Source organism: Loxodonta africana, chromosome 2, assembly GCF_030014295.1.
Source record: "Loxodonta africana isolate mLoxAfr1 chromosome 2, mLoxAfr1.hap2, whole genome shotgun sequence".
Classification (NCBI taxonomy): Eukaryota; Metazoa; Chordata; class Mammalia; order Proboscidea; family Elephantidae; genus Loxodonta; species Loxodonta africana.
Genome location: NC_087343.1, coordinates 61,025,242 through 61,048,397, shown reverse-complemented (window position 1 = coordinate 61,048,397; position 23,156 = coordinate 61,025,242). Strand labels below are relative to the sequence as shown.

Genomic DNA, 23,156 nt, shown 5'->3' with positions numbered 1-23,156 from the left:
CCAGGGTATAAATATGTAAAATAACAAATATGGTTACAGTATTTTCCCCGACCAATTTATAATAACATTACTTCCATCTTCTGCAAATACAGCTAAAAGAGATGAATTGAGAACCAATCATTTTTTTCTGGTTGGCAAACAAGAACAGTGTAGCCCACATCTATTTGACTCAATGACTTCGAAGTTTCTACTTCTTAAATGGCCACATATTTTGTACTGGATCTCACTCGGCTGATTCTTCCAAAGCAACCCATTAAACCCACACTTCTGTCATATTAACTGACTGGAGTGTGTGTGAGTGTGTGTGAGTGTGTGTGTGTGTGTGTGTGTGTGTGTGTGTAACTGTATCCCTTAAGTACTTCTGGTACTCCTTCTATTTACAGCTACTTATCTTTCAACTCAGGCCTGCCACACATTAACTACTTTTAACCTTTATACCTTTTTCAGACTCACAGAATACCAGACCCTGAGTAACATGTATCACGGATTTCCCATTTACAGATGAAGAATCAAGATCACAAAAGTAAAATAACTTGCTATATGAAATCTCAGTCAGGATCATGAGGGTGAAGGGTTCATTCTGCTCTTACAGAACTCCACAAAACATGGAAGCAGCAGAAGTGCATATTTAGGTGGGAATGTTGGGACAGAAAATTATTCTACTGTGCCATTGCTTTGCACAAGACATATGAAGACTTTTGTTTTGACAGTATGAATGTAATGAATTGATCGCTTTGCCTATCCTTCTCAATTTCATATTCTTCCACATTTGCTGTCCTCATACCCTTAATGTGATTTTCCAAAGAGAAAACTGACAAGCAATCAAAACAGACAAGATGGCTTGAAATTTTGTCAAATAACTCCAGAAAACAGCAACAATTCCCAGAACTTCAAAAATGTAAATTTCTTTTGCCGTATCAATTTATTTGTTATGTTTGGGTTTGTTTTGTTTAAATAAAGCAATACCTTCTGTTAAAAAAAAAAAAAAAAGGTGAAATAACTTGCCTACTTGATGGCAAAGAAAGAACAGAACTCTAGTTTCTTGTCTCCCAAGTTAGTATATATTACACCAAAACCTGCTACCTCTGCATTAAAATGTCACAGCCAGCATTACTAATTTCCTCATCCCTTTTAGTCACTTTTCTTTTCCCAATACAATGTCTTATGCCCCCCTTTAATCTAGAGGGCCTACTGTTGGAAGGGCATTTCAATTCACTTTTACCATTTCCAATGTCACTTCACCCAGAATCTACAGATCCAGAGTAGTAAAACAATCTGCTCTTACAAGCACCTCCTACATTTATTCATGTCAGTTTTAAAAACCAATTCTCAATTTTAAAAAGTGCAAATGTTATGAAAGGTCATAAGGCAAGTATTTCTAACTCTCCATCCCTTATCCTCTACTCCCTCCAAAGGCTGTAATTGTTTGTTTTAAATGCTGTTCCAGAAAGAGGCAACAGTTACGTTTCCCTTTCCCCCCACATATAGAAATATCTTGTATCACCAATCTGTACTGCGCTTCCAAGTATTTCTCGTCATTCTCTTTAGAATTATTACACCAAATCATCCTGACACCACTCGCATAATTATCTCCCTCTGCTAAATATTTTCAATGATTTCCCACTTCCTAAAAAACAAATTCCTTAACTTTGTTTATACCATGTCCAGTTGAAATTCCTTAGAGTAAAAAAAGCATTAAGATTAGAAGACTTCTAACAGGTCACAGTTCCTATTCTATCACACACCACCTATAAGACACAGTCCAATTCCTTCACTTCACTGTCTCTTCATCCACATTACTGAAGAAGCCACAGGGCTCTTTCAATGAAGGGCTTAGTTCTCTAAGGTCCTAACTTTTCAATATTGTATCTTACACTCTATTAAATTAAGTCTCCACTTCTGTCAAGATATTCCACCCAGTGCCCCTAGAACAAATTAGTATATATTCAACTCTAAGTATCCTAGCATACTCCTTTCTTTTTCAAAAATGAGAACCCAGTACCCTTGCCCTTACGTCTCATCCTTTAAGGTTTAATTTAGGTCCGAATGATCTCCCCTACTACCCACACCACCCCTCAAATTTCTCTGGCACTCACTTCTACTAATTTATTTGCTGCTTAAACAAGATAACTATCCCTTTGATACCGAGGTTATCCTCAATACCCTGCTACTGGATAAAGTTGTTGAAATTTGACAATAAAATTAGGAGTGATTATATGCTTATTTAATATTTTATATGTTGTATGCATTATAAATGACCCCTGGTGGCGCAGTGGTTATGCGCTCAGCTGCTAACTGAAAGGTTGGTGGTTTGAACCCACCAGCCACGCTGTGGCAAAAGATGTGGTAGTCTGCTTCCGTAAAGATTATAGCCTTGGAAATGCTATGGGGCAGTTCTGCTCTGTCCTGTAAGGTCACACTGAGTCAAAATCGGCTCAATGGCAACAGGTTTGTTTTTTGATACATATTTAAACAAAAGAATTATCACCCTTAAGAACTGTATCACTGACCTGATTGTTAAATTCAACCAGTGAGTATTTATAACTTGAGAATCACAATTAAATTTACAGAAATAATGAAAACATGTAAAAGAAATATCACTCCGTTTTCACAGACAAATAAACCTAAAATCTGTAAGAAACTGTTACTTTGTTAGCTTAGAAAGAAACGTATTAGTGGTTTTAAAACACTTACATATATTCTACTTAAACAGTCAAGAGAACTCAAGCTAAGAAATTTAAATTAAAATGGTTCCGTATCGGTAACACCTTTACTCTCTCCCTCAATTCCTCTGGGATCGTTTTAGCATTTACAACATACGCATAAAACTATCCCCTTTACTCCACATTCACTTTCCAATAATTAAACACTTTTCTAAAAGCCATCGCCTATCTGTCAGTGGAGTGGAAACCCTGGTGGTATAGTGGTTATGTGCTACAGCTGCTAACCAAGAGGTCAGCAGTTCAAATCCACCAGGTGGTCCTTGGAAACTCTATGGGGCAGTTCTATCCTATAGGGTCAGCAGGGGTCAGAATCAACTTGATGGCTACAGGTGTGGTTTTTTTGGTTTTATCTGTCAGTGGAGGCTGGTGTGCTGCTTTGATGCTCAACATGTTTCACTGGAGCTTCCAGACTAAGATGGGATAGGAAGAAAGGCCTGGCCATCTACGTGTGAAAATCAGCCAATGAAAACCCTACAGCTTATGATGGTTCAATCTGCAAGAGACTGAGGATGGCACAGAACCCATTATCGTTTCATTCTGTTGTGCATGGGGTGGGTCACCACGAGTTGGGAGCAAACTCAACAGCAGCTAACAACATCAAATCTAAAATCCTGAACCCATATTTTATTTCATTTTTGGCTAGTAAGCAAATAGTCTCTTCTCCTTCACTTGCATGTCCACACTATGTAATGGCATTCTTATGTACAATTAATTCAACAGACCTAATTTTATGACAAAAGAGGGATAATCTAGGAAAAAAAAAACTTGGTTGTTAAAACTCTTAAAGTAGACCTAATTACAAAAAACAAAATTTACCGTTTTACTGTTTTAAATAGACAAAATAACCTATGAAGTCTTTAAAAAAGAAAACAATAAAGATGGGTGGGTATAAAGCAAAATACTCATTCGGGTAGTTACAATTAGTACCATTTCTTTATGCAGCATGGTTTTTCCCTCTAGATTTTACTCCAACTGCGTTTTTTCACCTTGCTATTTGGCTTAGTCTCAAATCGCATTCTCTCCTTTTTCCAAAGGACCAAATTCTGTCAAAGTACAGAAATAAAGTTTCTCCTCCCTTTGTCTTCACTCTCGTCTTCATCAATGAAACAACCAAACTGCTCCTTACATTAAATATCTGCTCTACAGATTAAAATAAAAGTTAAAACATTTAGTATCAGTATGAAGAATTATAAAAATATTTTCTAACTGGCATAGCTCAGCTTTCTCTAGTTGCTATGAAGTGCTGAAGGGAATCAGGCAAACAACAAAAAGTTACTTATTTAAAGTGTCAACTTCCTTAATATAATCATAACGAAGAGATTCCATAGATAAAGAATTTATTACCTTTATTACTGTATTGCCTATGCTACTGGAGCCCTGGTGGCGCAGTGGCTAAGAGCTACGTCTGCTAACCAAAAGGTCAGGAGTTTGAATCCACAAGGCACTCCTTGGAAACTCTATGGGCCAGTTCTACTCTGTCCTATAGTGTCGCTATGAATCAGAATTGACTCGACGGGTATGTTTTATTTTTTTAATCTCCATTAAAGACAACTCATCTTTTACTATCATTAGAACACCCAGTTTGTTTATATACTTTTCTGTATATAGGGCCTCTTCCTTCCTATCAATTGTCTGTCGAGAAATATTTAAACCACTGTTGGTGAGAGTACAAATTAGAAGAACATTTTTGGGTTAACAATGCAGCAGTACTTAATGGTTTTAAATATGTATGCCATTTGACCAAGTAACTCTACTTCCATAATATATATACTTGTACAAATGTTCAAGGATATGAATATAAGGATGTTCGCATCAGTATCATTTGAAATAGCAAAGAGAAAGAGAGCCTAAATCTTCATCAATAGGGAAATGGTTTCATAAATTACATCCATACTGCAGAATAGTGGTTTCAAGGTGTAGTACAAAATAACTCACTAGAACGATGGAAGAAAATACTAGAAATTTCTATTTATCTTTTAAAAAGGATTTAATTTTTACAATAGTTAAAGTTCCATATGTTTTGACATAGCAGTCACTACTCAGTCTATAAATCAGAGTCATAAATCATTAACTGTATTATGAGGCGGAAGGTAGTTCCACAACTTGGGATGCAATGGTGTGGTTATTTACTCATCCATTTGCATTACATGTGTAGTGATAAAATGTAGTTTATGTTTGCCCAAACGATTTAAGATATTATCTAGTTAAATCAGTTCTAAATATATGTAGTTAAATTAACTTTCATCAAATGAACATTCACATTTATCATCAGCCTAAAAAGTTATTTTAGGCAAAAGTTAAGTCCACATTAGAATGGAAAGACTACAAAACTAAAACAAATGCCTATACTCTCACATACGACAATTACAGCAACATTTAAACAGCACAAGGGAACATGGTTTGGAGAAGAAAAAAAGAATCATACAGATAAAGAATAATGTACAAATCAGAGCAGAACAACAAAGACTTAAAGGGGTCTTTAAGAAAGGTTGTAAGGTCTCACGACTTGAAGAAATGTAGACTGGAATATTAGAAAGTTGAGGTAAAATAGAAATATTTCCCCCAAATAAGTAGTTTTATGAAGTAGGAAGAAACAGAGAAATAAGAGCTGTCACACAAATAGCATGCCCACGTCCACTGCAGCATGATTCACAATAGCAAAAAGATGTAAACAAAGTGCCCATCAACAGATGAACAGATAAACTATGGTACATACACACAATAGAATACTATGCAACGATAAAGAATAATGATAAATCCATGAAACATCTCGCAACATGGATGAATCTGGAGGACGTTATGCTAAGTGAAATAAGTCAATCACAAATACTGATGAGACCAACTATTATAAAAAAGTCAAGAAAAGGTTTACACACAGCAAGAAACAATCTTTGATGGTTTTGAGAAGGGTTGAGGGAAAATCAGTAACTAGATAGCAGACGTGTTAACTTTGGTGAAGGGAAAGGCAATACACAATATAGAACTCAGCACAGCATGACCAAGGCAAAGAAAGACACTGACAGGAATGCCAAAAAAGAGGCAACCACAGTAAATAATATAATGTATACAACCCTACCTACAACAACAGTAAAAACAAAAAGTAAGTTTATAATCAGATACATAGGTAGATACGTACACTGAATATGAGTAGGAGGGAGTATAGGAGTGCACCCACATACATATACAGGTTTGGCTACATATATTTTTACATACATATTCATATGTGCAACTTGTATATTCATACACAGGGCATGGTCATAGCTTTCTAGACACAACCAAACACCTTACGGGACCAAGTTGCTTGGGCTGAGGGCTAGGAACCATGGTCTCGAGGGACATCTAGGTCAACTGGCATAACAGTTCCAAGAAAAATGTTCAACATCCTACTTTGGTGAGTAGCATCTAGGATCTTAGTGGCATAGTGGTTAAGAGCTACGGCTACTAACCAAAAAGGTTGGCAGTTCGAATCCACCAGGCACTCCTTGGAAACCCTATGCGGCAGTTCTACTCTGTCTTACGGGGTCACTATAGTCGGAATCGACTTGATGGCAACTGGTTTGGGTTTCGTGTTTGTTTACTGGGAGTCTTAAAAGCTTTCAAGAAGCCATCTAACATATAACTATCAGTCTCCTCTCGTCCAGAGCAAAGCAGAATGAAGAAAATCAAAGATACAAGGATGCAGTTAGTCCAAAGGACTAATGGACCACATGAACCATAGCCTCCACTAGCCTGAGACCACAAGAACTAGATGGCGCCCAGCTACCACCACCAACTGCTCTGACCAGGATCACAATAGAGGGTCCTGGACAGAGAGAGAGAAAAATGTAGAATAAAACTGAAATTCATGAAAAGACCAGACTTACTGGCCTGACAGAGATTGGAGGAACCCTGAGACTATGGCCCCTAGACCTTCCTGGAACTGAAGCCACTGCCGAAGTTCACCTTTCAGCCAAATATTGCCTATAAAACAACGAACAACACCCATGAGGAATATGCTCCTTAGAACAATCAAATATACATGAGACCAAATGGGCAACACCTGTTCAAAAGAAGAGAAAGCAGGAAAATCGGACAAATGGAAATGCAGAGCCTGGGGTGGAAAAAGAAGGGGTACTGACATAATGCGAGAATTGCAATCAGTATCATGAAACAATCTGTGTATAAATTATCGAACGGCACCCAATTTGCTCTATAAAGTTTCATCTAAAACACAATAAAATGCCCCCCAAAACAACAATAAGAAAAATACAGAAACTGTTATTTTCACTCATTCATTCAACAAATTAAGCACATAGTAATGTTCCAGGCACCATTCTAGGTGCTAAAGATACAGTAATGGACAAAATGGAAAAAATTTCTGTCCTTATGGAGCTTTGAGTCCAAGTGAACATAAAAGTTGAAACTATAAATAAATTTTACAAAGTAACCCAGTTCCCCACTGTCCTAGAATCTGGTTGAGGTTCTAGCTAAGAGAATTGACCTTAAACCCAGCAAAAAGCCAAATCAATCAACTGGGCTGTTAACAAGCATCACTCAGCACTGAGCCTGTTCCCAGGGGATGGTAAGACTTTTTAGCTGGACAAACAACTCAGTGTACAAAAAGCAATTATAGAATAAAACATAACTTAAGTGCATGCCTTAGTAGTTCTAACCCTTTAGTTACTGAAAATGAACTGAAAAGAGTTCCATTAATCCTTTAGGTATTGATGATGAAGTCATGTGGTTTCAAGACTACAGTAAGTCATTTCTGTTAATGCCTACTCTTAACTATATAAAATCATAGAAAAAAAGAAAATGAAAGTCCACTTCAAGTTTAAATGCTCTTTAATTCTGGGACTAAATCATTTAAAAGTTTACTACTTTAAAAAATATTTAAGACTACAATGACAGCAATAGGTAGTGCTCTTGAGAGTTTACGATTAAATCATATATTGGAAACCACTTGGAAAAGGACAAATTTGGACCACTCTCACACGTCATACAAAAAAACTTAACTTAAAATGGCTCACAGACTTAAATGAAGAAGAGTCAAACTATAAAACAATCAGAAGAAAATAGAAGTAAATCTTTGTGACCCTGGGTTAGGCAGAATTTCTTAGACACGACACCAAAAGCATAAGCAATAAAAGAAGAAAACTGATAAATTGGACTTGATCAACATTTTGCACTTCAAAAGGCATTAAGAAAGTGAAAAGACAATCCACAAAATGAGAGAAAATACCTGTGTATCATATGTATGACAAGGGTTTGTACCCAGAATACATAAAGAACTCTTACAGCTCAATAATAAAAGATAAAACTCAATTTAAAAATGGGCAAAAGGCTTAAACAGGTATTTCTCCAAAGAAGGTATATGAATGGTCAGTAGGAAAAAAAAATTATTGCCATCAAGTCAATTCCAACTCATGGTGACCCCACGGGTTTCAAAACAGAACTGCACCATGGTTTTCTTGGCCACATGCAATCTTTACGGAAGCAGTTCACCAGGTCTTTCTTCCATGGAGCTGCTGGGTGGGTTCGAACTGCCAGCCTTTAGGTTAGCAGCAGATCTCAACACTGTTAAGTCACTTGAGAAATACGTAATAAAAAACCATAATGAGTTACCACTTCATATTCACTAGAATAGCTATAACAACAACAACATATTAAGAAGTGCTGGTGAGGATACAGAGAAATTGGACCCTTCATACATTGCTGACGAGGATCCAGTCACCTTGGAAAACAGTTTGACAGTTTCTCAAAATGTTAAAGCACAGTTACCATATGTCTCAGCAATTCCAATCCTATGTATCTACCCAAGAGAAAAAAAAAGTCCATACAAAAACTTGTACACAAATGTTTGTATCAGCATTATCCATAATAGTCAAAGAGCAGAAGCAATCCCATATCCATAAGTTAATGAACAAAATGTGATTTAGCTTAGCCGTACAGTGGAATACCACTTGGAAATAAAAAGCACTGATACATACTACAACAGGGATGAATCTCAAAAACATTATGCTAAGTTGAAGAAGCCAGACACAAAAAACAACATAGTATATGCTTCAATTTATCAACTGTCCAGAAAAGGCAAATCTAGAGACAGAAAGCAGACTGATGGTTGTCTATGCAAAAAGCCCCGCCGGCGCAGTGGTTAGGGCACTCCACTGCTAACCAAAAGGTCGGTGGTTTGAACCCACCAGCCACAGTCTAAGAGGAAGATGAGGCAGTCTGCTTCCATAAAGATTTACAGCCTTGGGAACCCTATGGGGCAGCTCTACTCTGTCCTATAGTGTCACAGATTCAGAGCTGACCCTATGGCAGTGAGTTCTACAATAGACAGTAGAAATGAGGAGTGGCTGTAAATAGGCATGGGACTTCTTTTTGGGTGATGGAAATGTTCTAAAATTAAGATTGTGGTGTGGTTGCACAAGTCTGTGAATATATTAAAAAAAACACTGAAGTGTACGCTTAACATGGGTGAAATCTATGATATATAAATTATATCTCAATGTGCCGAATAAATCACACAACATATATATAAAAATATCAAAATCCTGAAAAGAGAAAATGGCAGACAAGAGAGTAAAAATAATCACTAACCTGTGTTCTGCCTCAAGTGAACTTGAAAGAACATCAGTTTGTGGAAAGGTCGAAGAACGAATAACCTGCTGGGAAATCACCGAGGCATTGCCATTCTCTTGTGGAACTTCACTTTCATCAAAGTTTCGGTTTATATCCCTCTCTTGGTGAGTACTATTGCTGTTATGCAAATTAAATGAGTCGTCATCCTGAATTTTAGGGAGGTAAAAAAAAAATGAGTTCTAGATAATTTAGCTATTGAGAACTTTAACAGATTCTATCTAAATTCCTATTAATAATACATAAGTGTTTAACACAATCATTAAATTTAGGGAAGATTCTCATAACAACGTAAAACTAAGCTGGCAAGGATAGCCACAGCTTCCTGACCCTATGCTTCCGTTTTTTAAACATTATCTACTCACATCTACAGAACAAAAGCAAAAGCAAAAGGATGAAGGCAAGCAAAACGAAGAAAACAACATGAAAAAGACTTCAAAATTTATTTTGCATAGGAACTACAGAAAGAAAAAAGTCTACTTTAGGAAAGAAGTCACTATTTAGTTAGACAAATAATTAGCTTTAGGGAAATAAATTTTTGATTGATTTATTTAAAGGGCCTAAATGATATCTGACCACATATTTCAATGACGTTAATGTCAAACCAAGAGATACTATGATTTCAATCACCTTCTCTGAGCCAGCATGGCTTTCATCTTCATGTTCCTCTTCTACTCTGTCCCTTTTCAATGCTTTCAAAAATTCACTCTTCTTATCAGTACGCATTCGTGTCAGTTTGGTTAGACGAGGCTGCTGATTAAGTTTGTCAACAGGTGAAGACGAATTTGAACGATTACACTAAGAGAAAATTCAGAAATGCTGATAAATACGCAGCCAGGGAACAAATGCCAACTTCACAACCACGACACCCTATTTTACCTTTATTTGTACACAAAACTGATTTTAAGGTCTATTTCAAAATCTCTTTCTCTCTATCCCTAATGTTTTTTTCTTCCCACTGTATGACTGGTAAACTAAAGGATTTTCTTTTACACTTTATTTTCACCCTTCATAGCAACAGTCCAGAAGCAATGAAGGTGGGATGATACTATGATTCCAAATCAGGCATCTGAATACTATTTTATAAAATTGATCCTGGAATTGTTTAAATATTTCTGTATACTATAATACACAGAAGAGTTTTCAAACTGTGTCTCAGAGTTCTGGGGACACAGCTCAATATAATTTAATTTATTATCTATACACACACACACACACACACATAGGGTTTACAGGGTTGGATTTTACCAGGGGGAATTTCTGTGGAAGGAGGAAGGGAAGGGAAAGAAGACGACTTACTGAAGTCCTTTTGTTTTTGATTCTTTACTGTTTTATTTTGTTTGAGAGTGGAATACAACAGAAAAAAAATGTTAGAACTCTTTTTCACAGGTTTTTTAGGCAGGAAAATAGGCCTAAACGCCTAACTGTTGGCATTAATGTCTTTATACTGTAATTAATCTAAGCTACAATAAATCAGTTCAGAATACTTGGCTTCCTCAGGTCCTTGCCTCACAATTCTAAAATTCTATGGTTGAGACTATAAATAAGAAATAGTCCACATGAACACAGCCTCATCTACCCTAAACCAGAAGAGCTAAACGGTGCCCAAAAACCAAACCAAACCAAACCCACTGCCATCAAGTCGATTTCAACTCGTAGCAACCCTAGAGGACAGATTAGAACTGCCCCAGAGTTTCCAAGGAGCACCTAGTAGATCTGAACTGCCGACCTTTTGGTTAGCAGTCGTAGCTCTTAACCACTATGCCACCAGGGTTTCCAGATAGTGCCCAGCTACCACTAACTACCCTTCTGATCAGGGTCACAACAGACGGATGCTGACAGAAGAGCAGAAAAATCTGGAACAGAACTCAAATTCTTAAAAAGTCCAGACATACTGGACTGGATGAGGCTAGATGATGCCCAAGACTACTGCCCTAAGGTACTCCATAAACCTTGAACCGAAACTACCCACCTCCAAGGTCACCTTCTAGATGAGTAACAGACGAACTCATAAAGAATACCTGTTAGTACTATGCACCTTTAAAAATCATCTACATGAGACCAAATTGTCAACAATTACTCTAAAGCAAAGATAAATGGTACAGAGACAGGGAAACCAGATTACTAGAAACAAGACACCCAGAATGGAATTAATAAGAATGCTGATACTCTGAAAAATGTAATCAGTGTCACTGAACAATCTGTGTAGTAATTGTGAAATGGAAACCTAAATTGCTGTGTAAGCCTCTACTGAAAAGACAAAATATTATTTAAAAAAAAAATTAGTATATCAGGGGTTATGAAGTTTCAATACGGTATTCAAAGCGATTTCAGACGTAACAATACGGTCACAAGAGTTTCTGACCCTGGACTGGTCAAGGAAATCTCTCGTCAGGGAGTTTTAAGAACTTGGTCAAATGAGAAAAAAAATACGTGAGCTACCACATTTTCACAATCAATACAATAACAACATGCACCTTTCTCTCTCCTTTTTCCTCTCTTCCCTCTCAGTGTTAACACTAATGTCCATCACCTTCAAAAGAGGAGGAACATGTAATACAAATCCTCATTATTAATCAAGCAATAACCCTTTCACAAATGTAAAATAATGCGATTTTCATAGCAATTATTTTCTTAACAATTATTCTCTCTGGTTAGTGAGTATATGGACGTTCACCTGTATTATTTTCTCTGCTCTTTAGGATGTCTGGAAATTTTCATTAAAATTGTAAAGCTATTCCTGCTTTCTCAAAGTCTAAAAATGATCAGCAAACAGAGGGAAATACATGAGTTAAGTTTTCTGACCAAAAATCCCCTTGCTATCAAGTCAATTCCAAACTGAAAGGGACCCTATGGGACAGAGTAGAACTGCCCCATAGGGTTTCCAAGGCTGTAAATCTTTACAGAAGCAGACTGCCACATCTTTCTCCCATGGAGCGACCACTGGGTTGGAACTGCTGACCCTTTGGTTTGCAGCTGAGTACTTTATCTACTGTGCCACCAGGGCTCCTAAGTTTTCTGAAGAAACTAAAATATCTCATTTTAATGTATTTATTTAATCAATGTATGCCTTTGTTCACTGTTAATTAAATTACCATAATTAAAATGTTACATTCCTCAGGAATAACTGTTAATGACCTACCTCTTTCACTGAATTTGTTGATGGGCTAAAATTCTTGGCAGTTGATTTGAAAGTATTGAAGTTGCCAACACCATATGTAGACTCATGAGAGAAAGAAGTCCCAACTTTATTTTCTTTAGTTTGACTTTTCCACTGTGTAGGCTAAAGAAAAATACACAAACATTAACAGCTATCAAAAAGAGATTATAGGAGGAAAAAAAGGTGATCAGAAAAGGTGATACCATTTAGCTCTTAAAAACAATTACTTTTGTAATACTTCTTTTAATCCTTCCTTTATCTGAATATCAAGGTTTGATATTCAGATAAAGACATCTGACTAAATTGCTATTTATTTTTAAGCTTCAGAAACCTAGTTAGATTTTGTTCACCTGATGTTAAGAAATCACAAATGAGAGTTTCAAAAACAAAGTTGAACAGCAAGGAAACAGTATTACAGATCGTTAAGAAAATATAACTAGTAAAACAAAAATTTTACAAAGTTCATCTACTACCACTAAAACGAGAAAACACACACATATGCCACTTTAAAGATTATTAAAATTAATGACACACAATGGGCCAATTCCTTTCACTTGGCGGTCAGTATCCCACCAGTATCCTCACACTTTGGTGTAAAATTTTTAACTTTCTTTTCACAAAGTAAATAAATTGGTACTAACTCAAAACTTGTATTTTTAATAATTTAGAACTTACTTTTGTAGGTGGAGCAGCAGGTTTGGGGACTAAACCTTTATAAACACTTGGACCAGTCCCGTTCTTAACTGGCTGTGACTGAAGATTTCCTGCTACTGGGAATCCAGACAGCTGTAAGTCTTTTGTATTACCTTTCTTAATGACCAGCATTCTTGGAGCTCTAGATTTAGGATTCGGAGGATATTCTGCATAAATAAAGCACAGGCAAGAGTTATATACCATTTCAAATTAGCATTAAAAACCTACTAAAAAAATAGTATATTCCAACTCGAGTATATTTAAAAAAAAAAAAAAAAAGGCATTTGCCTCCTGCGTAAGATAATTAAGCTAATTAAGTACTAACTGCATTTCTGCTTAAAAAAATAAAGCAAAATCATAATTCAACAGAATTGAGCAATATCAAGCAATACAAATGAGCTCTGCTAGACAGAGAGGCTTGGAATGTTACCTATGACAAGACTAAGATTAAATTCTAACATATTTTTCATTAATGTAAAAAAATTCCAAATCTACCCTAATGGCTCTTAACACTGAGAATATAAAATAGATTTATATTTCGCTCTTCTACATTCTGAAAAGATAATTCAATTTTCCTAATTCATTTTCATTCATTTTACCCCACTTGTAAAGTTATCAACAAGCAAGGACTACAGTATCTGTTATGAAAAAGAGAATTTTATTTTCATACTACCAATTCACTCAAATATTTACTGACCATCTAACAAGACTGAGGACACTGTGCGAGATGCAGGCCTATTAGTCTGATCTTTGCTTCCGAAGGTCACAGTAGGGGTAATAGCTGCTAACTGCAAGCATTTCTCTACAGCAGTTGCTAAAATCATGAAAACCACTACTAGAATTTAATCAATGTATATGTGTAAACAGGTGCTACACATAACTATTATTGCTGTGAAGTATGTCTTCCTTCCCTGAGAAAAATTCAGAAAGCATATGTTTTTTCATAGATGGAGAGTTCAGAATAAAAGAATTAACTCAAAGAGAAATCTCAGAAAATCCAGAATTACGTCCATGTATTAAATGGATATGGTGGTAATACCCTGCCCCAAACAAACTAAACCAAACTTCCTTCTGGACCATTTCAAAAATTACAACTAAACAGGGACACCTAAGGGAACCTGAAGAGACTCTCAGGTTCATATAAGGTTACAAACTCTCCAGAAGATATGGCTGGTATCGTGCTTCATTATTGCAATGCTGAAGGATAAAAGAACAAGGACCTAGAGCAAACTGAAAAAGTTCATCTTTCCAAAAATTAAACACATGTGTTGATCTACTAGGGAAAACATTCCAATTTTTTGGTGCCTAAAAAGGCTAAGAAACCATCTTCAGGCATACAATGACTCAGAAAATATACAATGTATACCTTTTCTGAGGAAATTACATGTAAAAAAAATAGGAAGAATAAAGATCTCCAACAGAGGTCAGTGAAGAACACTAGAAACGGTACAGAACAAATTTTGCAATTACTTTTGAAACACAGATGACAACATGAATAAAACACTAAGGACGATTCTTGAAATTAATAATAAAATTTAAGAGAAAATCTTAATAGCCTGGATCTTAACATCCAAACTAAACAAAACCCAGGAATCTTGAGGAATGAATGATGCTGGGAAATGACAAATGTTTTGGAGCAGGGAAAAGTTGTATCAGGACACCACAATTAGTGAAGTCAAAATACAACTGAGCAGGGAAAAGTTGTATCAGGACACCACAATTAGTGAAGTCAAAATACAACTGATAAAGACTTCCAGTTCAATACAGCTGACTAATCACACAAATTAATCCTTCTCTTTTAGACCCTTAGAAGAGGAAAACAAATACAACAGTAAAGAAGAGAAGAACGGCCATCAGTAAGAGTGATCTCAACATGCATTTCTAGAAAGGGAAATAAAGGAAAAAGCTTCAATCCAGAGTGTGCACAAAGGGACCTAACGGTTTAGAAGGGAGAAAAACTGCCCCATAAATCTTTGAGATTGGGACTTGAAAATGCCAGATATCACAGAGGGTAGAAATAAAACTTTTTCTGAGAAGGAAAATCAAATTCTTGATGTTCTAGAGAACATACTTCAGGCAGAGGGCAAATGATACCACATGGAAGGCTGGAGTACAAGATGGCGAGAAAGAAAATTTTTTGTACATGTTCAATCTCTGATCAAAGCTACAAGGCACAAGACAGAAAAAAGAGATAAGCAATAAGCCATATTATCTTTAAGCTTCTATATAGTTCCTGACTACAAGGTTCACCTTTTCTAAAATTGGATTCCTAGGCTATCAAGAAGAAAAATATTCTGGCTGTTTCCTCCATGAGGACTTCAAATGCAAAGAATGACAGAATGCTTTATAAAGAAGAAAGGTGAAGTCTTAGAAATCATTAAGAGAAGAATAGATAGCACAGAAAATTAAAAAGTGATAAAGTGAAGGAAGTAAATGGGGACTGGGAGGTAAGAGATACAGACAGTATCACGTAGGTACTTACTAAGCATTCATATTCAAATACAGCACAAAAGAATGTGTGCTTTAGTACCAAATTTCTCAGAACTTGAATATAGCTCCAACCTTGCTTATTGTTTAATCTTGTTCACGTTACAAAAAACAGTTATCTTCCATCTCAGGTACTGTAAAGTGTTTAATTACTAAGAAAAAAAATACAGAACGGTCATATACTATCTCTCCTAAAATAGGCTTTCGAATACAACTCAAAGGTGTCTTTTTCAAAAATTTTAGGTTCACCCCCAAAGATAAAGAAGATGAGAAAAACTATAAAAGAAAATAAGGGAGGGCAGAACCAAGAATGCAGTAGTCACAGGCTTCCTGTGGTCCCTCCTACAACAAAGACCGGAAAAAAACAAGTGAAACAAGTGAATCGCTTATACATGACAATCTAGGAGGCCTGAACATTAAGAGAAAGGTTGAGGAATCAAACTGAGCAGCCGGGGTAGAAAGAGACAGTTCAGAAGCAGTGAGGAGTTGCCAGACTTCACCTGGCAGGAACAGCACCCTGCAGGCTGGATCAACTAGCTTGAAGGGTGAGGCAAGCAGGGGCATCCAGGACCTGTTTTCCACATCGGGAGAGACCGAGCGGTGGAAAGTCTGCTCAATCCTCCAGAAACTGTGAAAAGCGGCGCTCAATCACCAAAGGTAAGTACATGTATCTAACCTAATGCACAGATCAAAAAACACCTCCTTTGGGAAGAACTTCTCGCCCACTGTAAACCCTGGTGGCACAGTGGTTAAGAGCTACGGCTACTAACCAAATAAGAAATGAGATGGGCACTATCACAACACCCAACTGAAATTAAAAGAATCGTAACAGAATACTATGAAAAACTGTACTCCCACAAATTTGAAAGCCTAGGTGAAATAGACAAACTTCTAGAAACACACTACCTACCTAAACTAACACTAACAGAGGCAGGACAACTAAATGAACCTGTAACAAAAGAAGAGGTTAAAAACGTAATTTAAAAACTCCCAACAACAACAAAATGCCCTGGCCCTGATGGTTTCACTGCAGAATTCTACCAAACCTTCAGAGAAGTGTTAACATCACTACTACTAAAGGTATTCCAGAGCATAGAAAAGGACAGAATACTCCTGAAATCATTCTATGAAGCCAGCATAATCCTGATACCAAAACCAGTTAGAGACAGAAAAAAGAAAATTACAGACCTATAATCCCTCAGGAACAGAGATATAAAAATCCTCAACGAAATTTAGCCAACAGAATTCAACAATATATCAAAAAAATAATTCACCATAACCAAATGGGATTCATACCAGGTATGCAGGGATGGTTCAACATTAGAAAACCAACCAATGTAATGCATCACATAAATAAAACAAAAGACAGGAACTGCATTATCAATCGATGCAGAAAGGGAATTCGACAAAGTCCAAAACCCAATTCATGATAAAAACTCTCAGCAAAATACGAATACAAGGGAAATTCCTCAACATAATAAAAGGCATTTATACAAAGGCAACAGCCATCATACTAAATGGTGAGAGTCTAAGGGCATTTCCCTGGAGAATGGGAATCAAACAAGGTTATCACCACTTTTATCCAACATTGTGCTGGCTGTCCTAGCCACAGCAATTAGGCTGGAAAAAGAAATAAAGGGCACCCAAACTGGTAAGGAAGAAGTAAAAGTATCCCTATTTGTAGGTGATATGATCTTATATGCAGAAAACCCCAAAGAATCCACAAGAAAACTACTGGAACTAATAGAAGATTTCAGCAAAATAGCAAGATACAAGATAAACATACAAAAAGCAGCTGGATGCCTCTGTAACAACAGATACGTAGACCAACAGAACACAACCGAGAATCTAGACATAAATCCATCCACCTATGAACACCTGATTTTGGACAAAGGCCCAAAGTCTGCTAAATGGGGAAAAGAGTCTCTTTAACAAATGGTGCTGGCATAACTGGATATCTATCTGCAAAAAAATGAAACAAGACCCACACCTTACACCATGCATAAAAATGAACTCAAAATGGATTAAAGATCTAAATATAAAATCTAAAACAATAAAGATCATGGAAAGAAAAATAGGGATAATGCTAGGAGCCAAAATACATGGCATAAACAGTATATAAAACATTACTAACAATGCACAAACACCAAAAGAAAAACAAGATAACTGGGAGCTCCTAAAAATGGAACACCTATGTTTGTTCAGAAACTTCACCACAAGAGTAAAAAGGCAACCTACAGACTGGGAAAAAAATTTTGGCTACAACAAATCTGATCGGGGTCCAATCTCTAAAATTTACAAGATACTGCAAAACCTCAACAACAAAAAGACAACCTGATTAAAAATGGACAAAAGATATGAATAAGCACTTCACCAAAGACATTCAGACCGATGACAGATACATAAGAAAATGCTCACGATCAATAGCCTTTAGAGAAATACAAATCAAAACTACAATGAGGAGCCGAGATGGCGGAATAGGCAGGCGCTTCCGGCGAGCCCTCTTTACAACAAAGACCTGGGAAAAAAAAAAGTGAAACAACTATATTTATGACACACTACCCACTGCCGACAAACTAGGAGCCCTAAAAATCAAAGGCAAGCTTAGAAAACAAACTAAGGGGCAGGGAGAGGAAGACACGGTTCAGAAGCGGAGAGGAGCTACTGGACCTGAATCGTGGGGAACCCTCAGGCACCAATCCCAGGACCGGCTGCAGTTTCCTGAGAGAGAAGCAGCCAGCCACATAGCCTACTCACACCTCCGGAACCAGAGAAGATCGGTGCTCTCCACAAAAGGTGCTCTCGGCAAAAACTAAGCGCTTGCGTATATTTTACCCTGCATCCGCCCCCAAGCTGGCTTCGGCTGTTGATTTCTCTGGGCCTGAGATAGGCCCTGCTGAGTGCCTTGAGCCATTCTTCCAACCTTGGAGAAGGAATACATTCGTAGTTGGGGGAAAAGATAATTTGCCAGCTCTACTAGCCTGGGGAGCTCAGGACAGAAGCGACTCCTGTCCAGGCATAAACAGTCTGTGGACTTTGAGTACCTTTCCCCCCTGCATGGACCTGTGCGGGCCTATTTCAGGAGAATAGGCCCTTATTGGCAGACAACAACAGTTTAAGCTGTGTGGTGGAGAGGTGGGTGTTTGATGTTTGACACTGTTTCGCCTATTAAACAGGGTCCTCACCTACCCACATCAGGGGCCTAAGGACTGGTGGCTCCACTCAGGTCACCCAGGCACCCGTGAAAGGGGTCCAAGGATAATTGGAATCTCCCAGTCCTTAAACCCAGAAACTTTGGGTGCCCGTGGTCTCTCTGCAGAACCCACCCACCAGTACACTCTAGGGAAGAGGGACACACTTTCCTCAGAGAAAACTGAGGGATGATTCTCAGACCCCTGCCTTGTTCAAAGCATTACCCCCTGCTGCAACAAGATACCAATACCTACACCAATCACCTGTGCCCCTCTAAGACTGTAGGACAGAGCCTGTACCACACACTTGATGACCAGCTAGCTGGACACCTGAGCTGAATCTATACAAGAAAAGTGAATGGACTCCTAGACTGATATACCTGGTAACAGCACTAACCATCTGGGGACAGGATGTCAGAACTTCAAAGGTGAAAATTATCAAGCTAGCTCACTCAAGCAACCCATTTGGGTACATCAAAACAAGGCAAGAAGCTACGACATAGTAAGCAAACAAAAAAAACTAATACAATAACTTATAGATGGCTTGGAGACAACAGTCAATGTCAAATCACAAAAAGAAAACAGACCATGATCATTTCAACGAGCTCTCAAAACACAGAATCAAGGATCTTCTAGATGAAAGTGCCTTCCTGGAATTACTGGATGCAGAATACAAGAGATTAATATACAAAACCCTTCAACACATCAGGAAGGAAATCAGGCAATACGCAGAACAAGCCAAAGACACACCGATAATGCAGCTGAAGAAAATAGAAAGGTTATTCAGGAATGTAAAGAAAAATTTAATAAGCTAGAAAAATCCATCGGAAGACAGCAATCACAAATTCATATCACAACAATAAAATCACAGAATTAGACAATTCAATAGAAAGTCAGAGGAGCAGAACTGAGCAAGTAGAAGGAAGAACTTCTGAACTTGAACGTAAAGCACTTGGCAGCAATATATTTGAAGAAAAATCAGATAAAAGAATTTTACAAAATGAAGAAACCTTAAGAATCGTGTAGGAATCTATCAAGAGAAATAACGTGGAGTGATTAGAGTACCAGAATAGGGAGGTATAACAGAAAATAGAGAGAATTGTTGAAGATTTCCTTGCAGAAAACTTTCCTGATATTGTAAAAGATGAGAAGACATCTATCCAAGATGCTCATTGAACTCCACATAAGGTAGATGTTAAAGGAAAGTCACCAAGACATGTTATAATCAAACTTGCCAAAACCAAAGATAACGAGAGACTTTTAAGAGCAGCTAGGGATAAATGAAAAAGTCACCTATAAAGGAGAGTCAGTAAGAATAAGCTTGGATGACTTGGCAGAAACCATGCAGGCCAAGAAGGCAGTGGGATGACTTATATTAAAGAATTGATGGGAAAAAAATTGCCAGCCAAGAATCACATATCCAGCAAAACTGTCTCTCAACTATGAAGGTGAAATGAGGACACTTCTATATAAACAGAAGTTTATGGATTTTGCAAAAATCAAATAAAACTAAAAGAAATACTAAAATGAGTTCTTCGGTTAGAAAATCAGTAATATCAGGTATCAACCCAGACAGGGGGATCATAAAAATAATTCAAGATTAAAAAAAACGCTCAAAACAGGGAAACAGCGATGTTATTATGTAAAAGAAGACAACATTAAAACAATAAAGAGGGACTAAAGAAATGCAGTCATAGATCTTTCATATGGAGAGGAAAACAGGGCAATATAAAGAAACAAAACATAGGTTTAAATTTAGAAAAATCGGGGTAAATATTAAGGTAACCACAAAGGAGACTAACTATCCTACACATCAAAATAAAATACAAGAAAAAAAAGAGACTCAGCAGAAATAAAATCAACAACAACGAATAAGAGGAAAAGACAATATATAAAGTTAAACTACTCAGCACGAAATATTAAGTGGGAAAAAGAACCTGTCAACAGTATACAAAAAAAAAATCATCATCATGATAGCACTAAATTCATACCTATCCATAATTACGCTGAATGTAAATGGACTAAATGCATCAATACAGAGACAAAGAGTGGCAGTACGGATAAAAAAAACATGATCCATCTATATGCTGCCTACAAGAGACACACCTGAGAGACACAAACTAAAACTCAAAGGATGAAAAAATTAATAAATCTAGCAAACAACAATCAAAAAAGAGCAAGAGTAGCAATATTAATTTCTGACACAACAGACTTTTAAGTTAAATCCACCACAAAGGATATGGAAGGACACTATATAATGATTAAAGGGACAATATCCCAGAAGGATATTACCATATTAAATACTTATGCACCTAATGACAGGGTTGCAAGATACATAAAACAAACTCTTAACACCACTGAAAAGTGAGATAGACAGCTCCACAATTAAGAATAGACTTCAACACACCACTTTCGGTGAAGTACAGGACATCCAGAAACAAGCTTGATAAAGACAGGGAACATCTAAATGCCACAATCAACCAACTTGACCTCATGGACATATACAGAACACTCCACCCAAAAGCAGTCAAGTATACTTTCTTTTCTAGTGCACATGGAACATTCTCTAGAATAGACCACATATTAGGTCATAAAAGCCTTGGCAGAATCCAAAACATTGAAACACTACAAAGCATCTTCTCTGACCATAAGGCCATAAAAGTAGAAATCGATAACAGAAAAAGCAGGAAAAAGAAATCAAACACTTGGAAACTGAACAATACCCTGCTCAAAAAAGACGATTATAGAAGACATTAAGGATGGAATAAAGAAATTCATAGAATCCAATGACAAGGAAAACACTTCCTATCAGAATCTTTGGGACACAGTGAAAGCAGTGCTCAGAGGTCAATTTATATCAATAAATGCATACATACAAAAAGAAGGGCTAAAATCAAAGAATTATCCCTACAACTTGAACAAACAGAAAGAGAGTAACAAAAGAAATCCTCAGGCACCAGAAGAGAGCAAATAATAAAAATTAGGGCAGAATTAAATGAAACAGAAAAAAAATTGAAAGAGTTAACAAGATCTAAAGCTTTGAAAAAATTAACAAAATTGATAAACCACTGGCAAAACTGACAAAAGAAAAACAGGAGGGGAAGCAAATAACTCAAATAAGAAATGAGATGGTGGGTGATATTACAACAGACCTAACTGAAATTAAAAGAATCATATCAGATTACTATGAAAAATTATACTCTAACAAATTTGAAAACCTAGAAGAAATGGATGAATTCCTAGAAACACAGTACCTACCTAAATTAACACAAACAGAGGTAGAACAACTAAATAGACCCAGAACAAAAGAAAAGGTTAAAAAGGTAATCAAAAAACTCCCCCCCCCCCCAAAAAGCCCTGGCCTGGATGGCTTCACTGCAGAATTCTACCAAACCTTCAGAGAAGAGTTAACACCACTACTACTAAAGGTATTTCAGAGCACAGAAAAGGAAGGAATACTCCCACACTCATTCTATGAAGCCAGCATATCCCTGATACCAAAACCAGGTAAAGACACCACAAAAAAAGAAAATTACAGATCTATATTCCTCATGAACTTAGATGCAAAAATCCTCAACAAAATTCTAGCCACTAGAATTCAAAAACATATCAAAAAAAATAATTCACCATGACCAACTGGGATTCATTCCAGGTATGCAGGGATGTTCAACATTCGAAAAAGATTAATGTAATCCATCATATAAACAAAAGATAAGAATCACATGATTTTATCAAGTGATGCAGAAAAGGCTTTCACAAAGTTCAACACCCATTAATCACAAAAACTCCCAGCAAAATAGGAATAGAAGGAAAATTTCTCAACATAATAAAAGTGCATTTATACAAAGCCAATAGCCAACATCATCCTAAATGGAGAGAGCCTGAAAGCACTCCCCTTAAGATCAGAACCAGACAAGGATTCCCTTTATCACCACTCTTATTCAACATTGTGCTAGAGGTCCTAGACAGAGCAATGAGGCTAAATAAAGAAATAAAGGATATCCAGATTGGCAAGGAAGAAGTAAAAGAATCTCTAATTGCAGATGACATGATGTTCTACACAGAAAACCCTGAAGAATCCTCAAGAGAACTACTGAAACTAATAGAAGAGTTCAGCAGAGTATCAGCATACAAGATAAACACACAAAAATCAGTTGGATTCCTCTACACCAACAAAAAGAACTTCGAGAAGGAAATCACCAAATCAAATACCATTTACAGTAGTCCCCAAGAAGATAAAATACTTAGGAATAAATCTTACCAGAGATGTAAAAGACCTAT

The 23,156-nt window shown here is 36.8% G+C and overlaps 1 protein-coding gene across 6 annotated transcripts in view; it reads right to left on the bottom strand.

Annotated features, from left to right (window-relative positions):
* Positions 1-23,156, bottom strand: part of GPBP1 (GC-rich promoter binding protein 1) — a 123,773-nt gene that overhangs the window by 6,598 nt on the left and 94,019 nt on the right. For all 6 annotated transcript variants that reach the window (XM_023545469.2, XM_023545468.2, XM_023545470.2 and 3 more), the window contains 4 exons: positions 13,180-13,364; positions 12,487-12,627; positions 9,975-10,142; positions 9,306-9,493 (listed from right to left, as the gene is read on the bottom strand). In XM_023545469.2, the coding sequence (XP_023401237.1) occupies positions 9,306-9,493; positions 9,975-10,142; positions 12,487-12,627; positions 13,180-13,364 (682 nt within the window). The remainder of the gene's footprint in view (positions 1-9,305; positions 9,494-9,974; positions 10,143-12,486; positions 12,628-13,179; positions 13,365-23,156) is intronic.